We start from the raw sequence: 14867 nt of genomic DNA on the forward strand, positions 1-14867 counted from the left end.
TCTATAACCAAATAAACATCTGATATTTCCTTTCCCTTTGAGAATAAATACAGTTAAGGTCACTTTTAGCCTTGGAACGGATATATGTTTGCCTATGATGATCTTGCTAATGACTACACGATTCTGATGTCCTCTGCTAGGATTATAGTTTTAAGAAAGCCATAGTTACAAGAGGCATCTACTGTAAATACCTAGAACTTCCTTTTATGGCAACCACTATAGAATTCACTTGTCTTAAACAGTGAACAAGGGAAGATGGCCTCATGTTTCCTTTGCAATAATATATGTTGAGGATCAAGTGGCTTTCAAGCAGCATGGTGGGTGTGAAAATGTTTGCAGTTTAGATCATTCTGTTGCGTTTATGGGTTGGTGAGTCTGTAATGACATCGCCACACTGGGCTGAGGTACGCTTTCTAGTTCCACCATTGTCCAAGTGGAGTGCCATTTCTTCTGATATGAAAGTGTTCAAATCGACATCATGGAGTCCATTTCTCCTTCGACTAGCATTCGATCCACTGCTTACATGTGTAGGAGAGCCTGGGGTACTCGAACGCACGCTTATACTAGCCATTGCACCACTAAGACCTAGGAAGAAGAAAAAAGGTTTTAGAGTTGCTCGATTATTGAACCCTCTTGAAAGCAACCCACTTTACGTTCAATGTTTCATAGGATCAAAGGATGTCTCCCTGTTTTCTTAAGGGGGGGTAGGGGGAGTCACCAGGGAGCAGTTTATGTTTTCTTCTGGAAAAACGAATCCATGGGCTTTTGATGTATGTTTTATTGGTAATACTACCAATATTTACAATATTGATAATTACCAATTACTGGAAGCATATTAGGTCGCAAGCACCTTGCTAGGTGTACACACATATCACAAAACCCTCCCACCTACTCTACTCGGTATGTATGTTACTTGTAGTTTATGGCTGAGGACAGCAGGTGCTTGCTTTTAAACAGGACAGTTTGGTTATCCAGTTACCATCCCCAACAGATCCTTCCAGTGTGTTTATGTGCACACAGGGGAGCAAGCATCATTTCCAGGCCTGAGAGGGCTTGTTCCAACTACCCCTTCAGATAAATTGACTTTATAATTTATCATCCAAAACAGTGCACTCTTGAGCCCAAAAAAGGGGTCATTATTAAAAAGTATGCTGGGACATCAAGTACAAAGTCAGTCTGCCCTTGGACAAATCAAGCTATATGATCACCCAAGGTCTGGACTGTATTTGGTAGATACTCCTTTGGACAGCCTTATTACCATATATAATCCCTCAGAGGAGGGAACACAAGGATGGTATAAAAAAAAAATCCTGCTGCTTTCAAGGTTGAATTAAATCCAGAATAGACCCAGCAACTCATTGCTGGACACTCATTCCTTAGACTCTTGAATAGCTAAGGAGGCAAACATATGTTCCACTCTGAAATGTATAGGATAAACCTGTGAAAGGAACAAGTGAGGCCAGGAAACATTAACCATAGTGTTGAATTTGAAAACCTCACATCACGGACAGTGGATGTGCCTTATGAACTTCCTCTTACATTATTCTAGCCTCACACAGGGATTGTGTTATTACTGGACTATTACAGAGTATGATCTAATATAATCCATGTTCCCAAAGAGCATAACTTGTATCTTAGATTTTAAAATAAGCTTACCGGTTGGTTTGGTAGGGGCCCATTTTATACTCTATAAATGTGATTTAAATTTGAACATTAAGTCGAGAAAAAATCCTCTGCTTTCTACCGCATCAAATCAATAAATTCCCTTCGACATTGTTCTTACACTACAAATACTCTGTGAACACTCTCAGGCCCATGGCCTCAACAGTCTCCCTTAGGATGATCCTGTTCTGTAGCCCACACCTCTTCTTACTGCTCTCAAACTCCCTCCCTGGTACTAATCAGCCCCCTCACTGCTCTCCCTGTGGAAGATGCGTCCTCCCTCCCCACTGGTGGCCAGAGGAAGGCTGATCACACCCCTCTTTAGCTCCACACCGTTCCAAGGCTGGTGCCTATAAAAAAAAAAAAAAAAAAAAGACAAAGGCACTAATCTCAGAGCACTTCCTGTGTTAGGCACTACGTATTTTTAAATTTCATCCTCAAAATAATCCTCTGCCATCTGTACTACCAGTTTTGTGGATGAGAAACCGAGGTTAAGAGGTTAAGCAAGCGACCCAGGGTCACACAGCCAGTGAGCAAGAGCTGGGGCTCAAACACAAGCACGATCTAAGATCTCCCCCTTCACTTTGACCCTGCCCCTTAAGGTCAACATTTCAGCAGGAAGTGGCGACAGGGTCTAGGGTCTGGCCTGCCTCAGGCCTCACTCAACAGTTAGCTTCTCTCCCTTCTTGCCCTCTGCACTCCTACAGGGAGAGCGTGGATGTGCGCTGCCAAAGCAAAGGACCTGCGGTTCCTTCTGAGGATCTCTTTCCAAGGGTCGGGCCTGTGCCTTCCAATATTTGCTCCTGCCGACTGAGGCCCCTAGTTCCTCAGCAGCTCCTGCCCACTCAGGCTTCTTTCCTGGTTCTCCTACCTCTCTCCTTTTTTAGTCTCTTGCTGGCTCCTCTTCCCTCCTGCTTGAAACTCTCCGCTCCTTCCTGTTCTCCAGCCTGACAGTTCCATCAGTGGCCTCTGTGGGCTTCTCTTCTGCCTCTGACAGGTTGGTGTCACCCAGGGTGGTGTCCTTGACCACTGAGCTTACCTACAGGCATCGTTTTCCACAGGAGCAGGCATTTCTCCTGAGCTCAAGGACCCATCCGTATTTCTAACTGCCTGCTGGACATCTCCAGTGTAACACCAAAAATGAACCACGCTTCCTCCTCAGCCCACATGGGTTTATTAAACATACAGGAAAAGAAGGGAAAGAAACGTCCTGGGCTCATCTTACACCGTGCAGTAGGATCTTTTGTCTCTTCCTATTGACAGGGTCGTTTCATCTCTACCTAATGCCCTCGGTGCCTGGCACACAGCATTCACCGAATTCTGAAAACAGGAGGGTGCGTCAAAGCCCTGCCCATTTTGAAACCCACTGAAATCCAAAGCTGCTGACGTTCATTCACCTCTCCAACACCAGGAAACAAACCCAGGTGGTTTTTGTCTCTTAAATCTTTGCCATCGAGTTTTAAAAAACTCAATTATTCCCAAATTGCTGGCATTTTTTTCCAGCTCTCCACCACAGTTTGAGGGGAGAGTTGTGCTTTCTTTTTTCTAACCTAGCAGTCCATAACCAACTACTAAAAGGTGTCCAAGAACTTAAGACAATAACCTTTTCATAGCTGTTTCATAATGCAGGAAGTCCTAAGGAGATTACACTGCAAAATGTGGGCCTTCAGCACGAAACTGGGCTACTTCAATAATTAAACTGAGGATCCCTTTATCATTTGAAACCACCAAGAGAACTCAACAACCCCCACCCCCCGCCCCAGAATCCCTCTTGTTAACATGGCAACGTGTTTAACACCTAAGGGACAAATACCCAAGGCTCACAGAATACTCCACCAGAAGTGAACAGGCACATCAAGCAAACACTTCTATTGCTTCCACTGCTATTCTCCATGAAAAAGAAGAGATATTAAATTATCAATTTGGTCAATTTGAAAATTCCCCAGTAACTGCTGGAAAATCACAATCTTTTTTCTGTTGGGTGTATGACTCGGGGCTTAGTTTGGAAGCTAAAGTCAAGTCACAATGTGCCACATTACCTGCTTCCTATCTACTCTCAGCAGTGAAAATTCTTCTCAAAGTTTAACGATCTAAAATCTTCCCCAAAAAGACTTTTCGAAAGTGTCAAAAAAAAAAAAAAAATTAAGATGAACAACCAAAAAATATATTATTTTAAACAGCCCAAATTTTATTTTATAAACCAATGACAGCTACTGGAAGATGCTTCAGGAAACCTTAGCTAAGCCACATGATCAGGCCTATACAAGTACAGAGAGTCTAGACATGCTTCAGAACTAAAAACTAAGTTGTACGGCCCAAGGGCATACAACTTAATTTCTACCAAAACACACTTTTTCAAAAGGGCTATGGGAATATCAATTGACAAAAGCAGCAGAACAAGTAGTATGATTAGACAGAAAAGTCTCCATTGCTTAATACAAGATAAACTCAATCAGTTTTAGTTTCTGCATCCATTTTAAATGATTAGTGCAGGAGTAGGAAAAAAAAAAAAGATTAGGATGATTTCATCATACTTTGAAAAGAAAGCTCCCACTGGAGCTAAAACAAAGTCACAGTCCAGGTTATAGGAATCTATGTTACATGGTCAGTTGTTAAAAATAGCACATAACTATTATTTTCATACCAAATTCATGCTTGAGATAGTAAGAAAATCCTGTTTCCAGAATTAATTCCACGTCATTCCAGTTTCCCAGCATGGAGTCAGGTCACAGGCACGGAAAGATCAAGTGCAGAACCGGCCCACCTCCCTTCCTCTGTCCGGCAGCCCGTGGCCTGGGGGCTGCATCTACACTGTCTACTCGCTCCCCAACCCCCTGCAGCCTGCAAGGGCAGAGGGCCAGCCCTGGAGGAGAATACATGGGCTGTCATTACGGTCGATCCACTCAGCACAGGCTCAGGACCCTGGGCAGATATGCTCCACCAGTTCTCCCATCTCCAGTATGAAAGGGGGGATTTGAAATCCCCACCATTTGAACAAAGTGAGAACTTCCTGACTGGAACCCCAGGACACTGGCATTCTTACATTTCAAATGAATTGCGCTATTCAAGTGGGTAGCGCTCCCTTTGCAGAGTGGTGTTCTGAGGTTTTAAGCAAGCAAGCACTTGTGTGTAAAATGTCGTGTTTTAAATGCACCAGGGAAGGAGTTCAAATTATGGAAAAAGGAATTCTACTAAGATTTTAGTAATTTGAAGTAGATACCACTCCCCACCCCAATATGTAAATTGTAATACTGAATTTTTATTGAAGTAAAGCACACTAAATCAAACCAATTACAAAGATACATGTGTCACACCAAGAAAACATTTTCAAGTTATGCTGACAGCCCAATGCTTTCAAATTTTTCAAAGACAGTTTTAATGCCATGGGAAAAAATGCTCACGACGTTAAAATGAAAAAAGCAAGATACAGTACCATATATGCAGTATGATCTCAACTATGAAATAGTTTTAATATTTATACATTGAAAAAAAGACTGAAAGAAAATGCACCAAACATTTAACTGTAGTTATCTCTATATAGTGGGATAACAAGATACTGAATTTTTTACTTTTCGGAAATTTTCAAACTTTCCAAGAGAAACTGGTATTTATAAATCAGAAAACTAGCGGAAAAATTAAACTCAAATGTTAAAGTGCTTCATAACTACCAGTACTAGGTGAGTAAACTGACTGAGGCATGGCTACATGGACTCCTTCTCACATCAATGAAAAAATGTCCAGCAAAATTTTACTGCAAGTTCAAAACAATTTCGTATCAATGATGTTGGTAGCTTTAGTTAAGTCCTACTCCAGAAACTTCAGCAGCTAATATCTAATCTTAATATACAGAAAATGCCAACTTTTCATCAAAAATGTTAATTGCCTTCATTGTTCTTGTTCTCAAAAGCTGGCTTGAACAAAGGCCATAATTTAGAAATTCCAGCCTGCAGAGGAATTTTAATTAAAGAAGATTCTGTGAAATAATCAATTTCAAGCAATTAAGTGATGAGATTGCTTTGGTGCATTAATGTCTTACATCTTAATTTCCAAGTAAGTTTTTAAAATATTTTACTGTTAAGTAACTATCAACAGTTCTATTATTTCATGAAGATGCAGACTGCAACATTCAACACGCATTTATTAAGTCCCTACTACTGTGTTCCACGTGCTGTACTAGAAGTACAGACAGGCAAGAGAAGGAAGGACTGTGACGGATGGATCAAAATCCCCCATAGGTCAGTTCCAGTTAGTCCTCTGCAACGGAAAGTTACAAGGAGTTTCATGTATACTATACTTGTTAGCTATCAAATATTTGTTTCTAAATTATTTAGCTCTATGGATGGAAGGGGACAAGAGTGATAAGGAAAGGGGAAGAAACAGAACCAAACACAAATACTTAAATTTCTTCTTAAATGTATTGGATCTCAGGTATCTAGCAAATTCTATCAAGAGGCCTTGTTCTCACCAAAATTCCTTAACTTTTCTTCTGTACTGCTCTAGTGCACAACACAGGTCCAAAGAATGTTTTCTGATAAATTAGCAAAAGCTACAAAAACCTGTGCTCAGGGAACAAAAACCCTATTGGTTCAAGCTGCCTGGAATCCACAGGTTTACATAAACACTAGGAGAAGAAGGGATTAGTTTTATACATTGAGTATTGACAAATTAGGAATTTGCCTTACATTTTTCCTAGGTAAAAATTCCTATCTGACCTTTTATGATTTTCTGAAAAAGCCCTACACCCAGTTCCTCCAGATCCAAGAACCTTTCGAGCAATTTAATGATTTATTTAAAAGACTAAGGATAACCATGTACGTTAGCCCAGAGAAGACCTTGTTAGGCAAAAAAGGAGGAGCCAGAAATGGGAGTTTATTAACACTCCTAGGGCAATGGCTCTCAATCTGACTGCCTGTGTTCATATACTTCAAATGCTCTAACACAATTCTACCAGGCTAGAAACTCAAGGATATTATGTAACTCATCTTTTATCAGAGGCCCCTACCACTAGCCTCTAATAAACAGTGCTTAGTGTTTAGTGTTCAGTAAATGCTGGGCACTAGAAAAGGCTACAAAATGACAATATATACTTTATTTTTAAATCACCACCACTTCCAAAGAAGGATTTGAACTGCAGAAATGAGAACTAGTAACACCACATCCACCAAAAGGGAGGGTTTCAAACTAAAAAGGGTTCAGATGGCAGACTTCAATACTTAGGAGCTGCTGTATTAACTCACTAAGTGCTTTCTTTAAAACAACAAACTTTGTTTCTTTCCTTTGTTTGAAATTCTCCAGGGTCACATTAAAGGCTAGCCTGCCTAAGCCCCTTTCACAGTACTTACACTAGTGAATTTAAACAGGAAAGGAACTTAAAACTGGGCAAGGTGAGATCCTAAAGTCAAGTGCCCAGGACAGCAATTCCCACCAGCACCTATTATGACACCACAGCCTGCGTGCTAGGGGCCTGTGAGTGTGAACGGATGGAATTTTACAGAAGGGACAACCCAGGCCCAGTAAGGTTGGTTCCTAGTACCTCAGTCAAGAATGTCATCAAAATGACTTTTGGAACTAAAACCAAGTGTTTCTGATCTGTACAGGAACAGTCTGAACCGCAGCCAGGAACCTACAAAGACCATCTATGAGATGATGTGAGTGAGGCGGTTTTGAGTAAGGTATCGAAAGAGTGAAGTCTGCCTTGGCATCCAACTGCTTCTCTCAGCCTGGTCTCTCACTTCCCTTCCATTAACACACGCCCCATTCCTACTCTGGACCCTTTTCACCTAACCCCCGCCCCAATAATGAACAAAACTCAGAACAAGGAGACCAGATTTCAATCTAAGGCTTTCCAGACACAACACTAGCTTGGGCAAGGCAACTGAGAATCTGTCCATCCAGTAGAAAGAGAACAGCACCAACTTCATTATATCAACATGAAAAATGAAAAAAAAAAGCTCCAGATCCTAGCAAGTAACCTAAGTAATTAACAGTAAGTTTTACATTACCCTTCCCCTCTGTAGCGATATATGCAATTTAAAAGGCCATCCTTACTGAAAAGGGAGGGGAGAAAAGTATCTTCAGAGGATACCCAAGCTCCAGGTCTACTTTTGCAGTGAAATGCCACCCAGAGGCAAAGAGGGCGCTCATAGGACTTAGAACTAATCAGAAGTCCCCCTTCTCTCAAGGTAAAAAACAGTGTTGTGAAAGGGTAGGTAGGTACTTTGCTTAGTTTCTCAATCTAACATCTTACAAAGTATATCGCCTTCCACAAAGGAGGAGATTGCCTTGGAAAAGTTAACCATCTTGCCCAAGGTCATACTGAGAATGTAGCCTACCTAACAAAAAAGCCTAACTACTCTTTCTACTAAAGTGAACCAGAAATACAGCAAGTCACGAACCATTCACTTCAAGCCTACTTAACGAGATTCACTTATGGCGAGAAACCCAAGACAGATAGAAAATGCATGTATTGTCTGATGTCTTTAGAGAAGAAAAATCTTCTTTCCCACCCAACCCCCAGACCCATGGGGGAGGGACCACAAATGTACAAATATGGAGGCACAGTGGTTAAGAGCATGCACTTGGAGACAGGCAGATCTGGAGTATCTATTCTTCCACTTACTAATCTGTTCCATCGAAGCCAAATAAGCCCCCCTCTTCATCAACAAAATGGCAATCACTCAAGGCAAGTGCAGGATTAAATGAGAACCTCCTTAGCAGAATGTTGGCACAAAGTAAACACTAACATAGCTGTAATGGTGCATCATCATCAAGCCCCGTTCAAAGTCTCAGTTGTTCTAATTTAAGGAGTTTCCTTTGTAGCTCTCCTAAGGTACACACCATTCCTTCTACCCTCACTGCAGTCATCCGAGATCTGTGATCCTCAACTCTTCCTAAAGGTTCTCTGGCCCCACTGTGTTGTATCCATACACGTAACAGACCTCTGAACTCTGATCAAATCAGAACACATCTATACCAGGTTCTTTGCCAAGTTCTGTTAAAGCCAGAAGCTTTAAGACAAGGCCCTGCCCTCAGGTAGCCCCAATCTATTGGGAGGGACAGCCACAAGGGGAGAACAGACTAACAGCTCAAGGAAGGCTTCAGAAGGGAGATCTGCAAGAAAGCTTCATTTTGGAAGAGGCGCTTGATCCATCTTTAAGTATGAGCAGGCAGAGGGAAAGATCTGGGAAAAGAGCATGGAAGTGTTCCACAGATGAGACAGTATGGCTAAGGTATCTGACCCAAGGTCAAGACCCAATTAGAAAGGCCTTGCAATGCCATGCTGAGTTCTGACTGCAACCTATCAGCTGTAAACAAAGGTTATTTTTCAGTGAAGTGACAAGATGGGAAAAGACTACTCCAGTGGGAGTGGGCTGGCGACTGGGTCATCCCAGGGCCAGAATGCAAGAGCAGGAAGATTATTCCAGGAGCCCAGTCCTCATCTCCTCCAAAAAGCCTTCTCTTAACGCACGGCCAGGCTGCGTAGTAAAGTGTCCCTTTCTGCCCCTAGAATATCTTACACATACCACGTTTACGCCATTAAAATAAAATTGTCCAAGTATGTGTTGGCCTCAACAGAAAAGGAAGCACTCACTCTTCATTTATACACTCCCAGAGATAGCACAGACACATATATCCATCTGAATGGCTCAATGAGGAAAAGATGGGTATTTGCTAACGGGGCTAGGACTGCAGACATCTACGTGAGACAGACGCAGGGATGTTGTGGTATGGACATCCGCCAGAGGACAACGGAGCACATGCACCAGGCCGTCAGGAACAGGGGCCTACAAGTACAAGGCCTTGCAGGAGGCGGTTAGAGCTTGAGACCTGGAGAGTGTAATCTAAGTCAGTGAAAGAGTCTGAGGAAAGATCGAGGCTGAAAGAGCCTATGAAGGAAAAAAAAAAAAAAAAAAACGAAGAAAAGAAAAGCTCCAAATGAGAGAAGATGCCTGAGAGGTAGAATGAGAAAGGGAGACTGAGAAGCACAAAACGGTCCAGAGGACTTTAGGTCCATCTGAAATCTTCTGTTACATTAAAAACAAGGTGGCAGGTACTAATTCAGCACTTGGTAACTTTTTGATGTTCTTATTTTAAGACAAGGATTAACAAGGCAAGGACAAAAATCAGTTTAGCACACACTTATGTATTTCTCTGACTTCTTGGGAAGTTTAATATCCAAATGACTAGATCCCATGGTACACATGAAAAAAAGCAACCTATATTGCAGACCAGTGCCAAATAAAGCACTGGATGATATTCTTTAAGCCTCAATAACCCAACAGATTTGACTGAAACTACTGGATAACCATTAACTGATGTATGTATGACTGAAATTTTGTTAAGTCCGAGGCTGACACAGTACTAATCAGAAGATCTTACTCATTATCACACCCTCAGTGTCTAAGGAAATAAATGTTCTACAAGTATTACATCTTTGCCATTTTTCTTCAAATAAAATGCTTATTTTAGATGTATATAGGTGTGTTTGGTACCGGAGAGTATTTAGGAGCTGATTAAGAAAAACTATGGGGGAAAATTGTCCTCTCATAAAAAGCGATAGAATGATGTGACCTTCTACACTCATGTTTGCTCTTTAAAAACTTAGTAAATATACTTCAATACGCAACTCTTTTCCTATATCCTGCCCCCCAACCTTGTAGTCCAAAACCTCATGAATTTAGACTCTCCTTCCAATGCAGATCCTTAAGAACTTCAATTTGACTTCAACTACATTTCACAAATCTGGCTAAGCAATTATATGCAAAACTAAATTCTGACAAGAATGTACCCTACTGAAGATGTCTCCAAATACATTTTAGAAGATCACCTGGGCAGTTTTCACTTCAATTTACAGATTATCCAGGAACTCAGATCACGAGGACACCTGGTTACAAAGCTGGTCATTAATCTGCTTTATAATTTAGTCAACAATGCCCTATCACTAGAAATCATTCAAATCACTTTAAACACTCAAACCAGACTAGCATTCTCAATACACTGATGTTTTCTAAAACCACTAAGCACAAAACTCAGTGTAATTTGTTTCTGTATACTCTTCCAAGGGGCCGTATTACTTGACCACAACAGTGTTTTAACTACGGGAATTCAGTGTAGGAACCTTAGAGTTAAGAGTACACAGAGTCTCCAGTATATCCTGGACTGGTGCTACTTGAAGTCTTCTAAAGGGAAAGATTATTTTTCTACACAGCTTTAAACTTTCTTGAACCTCACAATTTAAATATAAGTCAAGATTATAAAGTCTCTTCTTAAAACTACATTGTTACTAAAACTCCAAAAATTCAGGAAAATAACAAATCACAAGCTTAACAGTCAAAAAAAAAAGGCGGGGGGGGGGGGGAAGACCTGGCACTTTTTACAAGGTATACAACTGCACTAAGATTTTATAATAGGAGTGGCATTTGTGTGTCTTAAAACTATCTTCTAAAGTATAGTATGATACAGAAAAAAAAACTTTAACGAGAAAGGTATGGAATGAATCATAAATGCACCTAACAATAAAGAAAATCAGAATGCTTAGAGACAACCACATCCAGCCCTACCGTTGTGGACAGGCTGGTCACCTGTCACTACACACACTTCCAGTCATTTGTTCCAAACTTAATGGTAAAAGAGGTGAAATCTGTAAATGAGTAAGAACAAAGTTTCTGCCTGAGTTTGAGAAGTTCTGATGGCATGACTATTCCCCTACATTAGAAACAGCCAGCAGTCCTAAGTACTGCATCCACACATCAGGGACTTTCTTGCAATAAATGTCTGTGTTTTTAACTTATCATAAACTATCAAGAGGAAAAAACACTTTTTTCAACCCCATGCTCTGATTAGGGTTTTAGGTAAAGAATCAAGGTCTGCCAAAGAGAACAAGAATCTGTACAAGCCTTAAAGCTTCAAGGATATAGAAGCCCTCTGCATTTCTATCCCACCCTTTTTAATACCAGGTTACTTAGTTTTAGATGACCTATACTATGGCCCAGAAATGTTCACTTTCAACAGGCCTCCTGACCTAACTCACTAATTACTTCTCTCCTCTTATATCACCTGCATCATGCATGTTTCCTGTTCAGTTCCAACTAAGTCTCATTACTTTGTTGTTCTTTTATTTTTACAGCAGTATTAAATGTCATGTAAACACCTCTTCCAGCTCTACTTGTAAATCTGTATTAGAGAGGGACAAACAACAAGACTTGTTGACTACACACCCCCAGGCTTCTTCAGTAATACTTAATAAAGCCCTGAGGTCTGGCAGGTCTAGCCTGGGGAGTTGGTGACAGACTGTCCTGACAGTCCTATCAAAGCAAGGACCTAAGGGACAACAGACGTAAGCAAAGTCACTTATTCTTACATCTGCCCATTCCCACTTGGGTCATCAACTCTCACCCCCTTTACAGGCACGCTCAGTAACTCAGAGTGTCAAAGGGAGTTCCCACAATAACAGCCCAACAATTACCTGCCTCACTTGCCTGCCACTGACCAGGCTCTCCGGGCAGTCAGAAATGTAACAGAATTCTTAAGACACAAGAACTTCCTCTTTGACTCAGAATAGTAAGAAAACATGTACAATAGTAAGTGTAAAGCAGTAAGGTCTAATCAACGTTGCAAAGGATTCTGTTATTTGTGACACTGACAGCTCAAACTAGCTTTCTAAAAACATTTTTTAGGATGGGCTAGCTAACATTCAAAAATTGCCCACGTTAAGTTCTTAGCTTACATTCTACTTAAACATTTCTAGAGCATGTAGTTACTATAATAGACAAAACACAGACAATATATCTGGACCTAACCTAAATGTGAAAATGGGTCCACAGGCACACTCTTAACCATTTTTCCAAAGAAATATGTTTAAACGGCTTTACCATGCAGAGCTATGGCTTCCCGGAAGGGTTGCAAATCAGTCTCTACAGATGAGCTAGTTTCCGTTGAAGTAGCTCGGTTAGGGGACACTACAGTCAGTCTTGGGGGAGCTCTAGAGTTTCGTGGTGGAGGAACTTTCCCACACAGGAAGCTGATCAAATCTTCTCTACGAATAGTTCTTCTGCGTTTTTTAACCCAAGCCAACACATCCTTATTGCGTCGCTGATAGCCAATCTGAATTCCAATATCAAAACTTCGTTGATGAGTATCCACGCTTTCTGTTAGGAAAAAAGAACAAGAAAAAAGATACATGATAATCAGTAGAGCCAGGCTGCACTCTCTTCTAAAAGAAAACCATTTTACAAGTTAACCAAAATGAGTATCATGAAGTATAGGGTAATCCATTAAACTAAACTGTATTTCATCTACATTTGAAGTGTTACACATGGCATTTAATCTCAATGGTCTAAATTCAGGGTTAACACATCACATAGTCCTAGAGCTTCTGCCTTGTTCTTTAAAAAAAAAAATTTTTATTTTAGGTTTATTTAAGTAATCTCTACCCCTATTGTGGGATTCGAACTTACAACCCTGAGGATCAAAGGGTGCATGCTCTTCTGACTGAGCCAGCCAGGCGCCCCCCAAAAATAGTAATTTTAAATAGAAAGGACTACTTTTTATTAGCCAAGTTACCATTTTTAAAATGCTATTCCCTTAAAAATCTTGCTAATAAGCTTAATCTAATTAAGCTAGCCTGTTTAATAATACCAATGATGGGTAAATTATTCAATGTGTATTATTATTATACTCCACTTCACCTGAGAAAAAAGGTAGCAAGAAGACCTTGAGGGGCACCTGGCTGGCTCAGTGATAGAGCATGGGGCTGTTGATTTTGGGGTCATGAGTTCGAGCCCGCCACTGGTGTAGAGATTGCTCAAACAAACAAAAAAGAAACCTTGAAAGTGGTACTAGGGATCCCCCTATTGCAAAGAGGAAACAGCTACTGAGCACTTAGTAACTCTAGCAAGGTCACAGAATATATACAAGAGCTAAAATTTTGCTCCAGAGTCTGTGGTTCTTACCACTAAGCTCTACTCTCCTTCAGAAACGAGAATTCTCACAATGAATTCTAAGTAGGAGCATCCTTCAACAGATGACTAAATATTACAGATCACTCAGGCCACCTGCATTTACCATGTCATTTTGGGGATGCACTCCTACTGAACACACTGAAGGCAGCAGCAAACATTTTAGAAATCAAGAGGAAGAATTAATTGATTGACTACTCAACACCAAAACCAAACAGCACAGTGGAAACATTCATTTCCCTACACATACTTTCTCTGTGCTTCCAGTTCCCAACAGTTTCCCATAACTCAAAACATTCCCGAAAGACCTTGCCTTAAAAATCTCAGACTGGCCTTCCAGTCTCCCTGTATATAAATACTACCCCTGTATATACAGAACGCACGTTTTCAATAAATGATCCCTGACCTACTAGGAAATTTAAGTCACTGCCCTTTATTTTTAGTTGAACTGCTAGGCTCAAAGAAACTCACAAGTATACCTTTAATGACATTAAAGACAACAGTTCCATTTATCCCTGGGTCTTTTGTAAGAGCAAGAATTCTTCTGTAGCACAAAGAATCATTCCTCTATTACTTTTCTGGGCCATGATTTTTTTTTTTTTTTAAAGATTTTACTTATTTGACAGAGAGAGACACAGCGAGAGAGGGAACACAAGCAGGGGGAGTGGGAGAGGGAGAAGCAGGGTATGATAGGGTTTTCAACCAAGTAACTGTTTAAAGTCCTAAACATAAGGACTGTACTTGAAATACTTTTGTGTCAACATGAGATTTTCTGTTTAGGGAAATAACTGAAATTGGATTACCCAAAGTTAGGTGGTGCCCCGTGGGCCATGATTTTTTAATTCCTTATCTAAAACACATAACTCAGAAGACTTTGAAAGGAAAAGCAATAATAGAGTTGTGCTCCAGAAAGAAACAATAATCCAGTACAGAGGATCCCAAGCTGCATTAATTTGCATTATTAAGCAAGACAGCAAGAGGGCAGCACAAGCAGAACTTTAGCACAAGGCCTATTCCTTACATGATCAGTCCTTATTGCTAAAAACTTTTCCAAACAGGGGCGCCTGGGTGGCTCAGTTGGTTAAGCGACTGCCTTCGGCTCAGGTCATGATCCTGGAGTCCGGGATCGAGTCCCGCATCGGGCTCCCTGCTCAGCAGGGAGTCTGCTTCTCCCTCTGACCCTCCTCCCTCTCATGCTCTCTGTCTCTCATTCTCTCTCTCTCAAATAAATAAAAATAAAATCTTTAT

The 14867-nt window shown here is 40.8% G+C and overlaps 1 protein-coding gene across 1 annotated transcript in view; it reads right to left on the bottom strand.

Annotated features, from left to right (window-relative positions):
• Positions 1-6: 6 nt before the first annotated feature.
• HAPSTR1 (HUWE1 associated protein modifying stress responses) overlaps positions 7-14867 on the bottom strand; it is a 24928-nt gene continuing 10067 nt past the window's right edge. Inside the window, exons 3-4 of the mRNA XM_081820058.1 lie at positions 12534-12809; positions 7-585 (exon numbers count right to left, since the gene is read on the bottom strand). Of these exons, the coding sequence (XP_081676184.1) occupies positions 341-585; positions 12534-12809 (521 nt within the window). The 3' untranslated portion in view covers positions 7-340. The remainder of the gene's footprint in view (positions 586-12533; positions 12810-14867) is intronic.

The sequence above is a fragment of the Leptonychotes weddellii genome, chromosome 5, assembly GCF_054177405.1.
Source record: "Leptonychotes weddellii isolate Sample4059 chromosome 5, ASM5417740v2, whole genome shotgun sequence".
In the NCBI taxonomy this organism is placed as follows: Eukaryota; Metazoa; Chordata; class Mammalia; order Carnivora; family Phocidae; genus Leptonychotes; species Leptonychotes weddellii.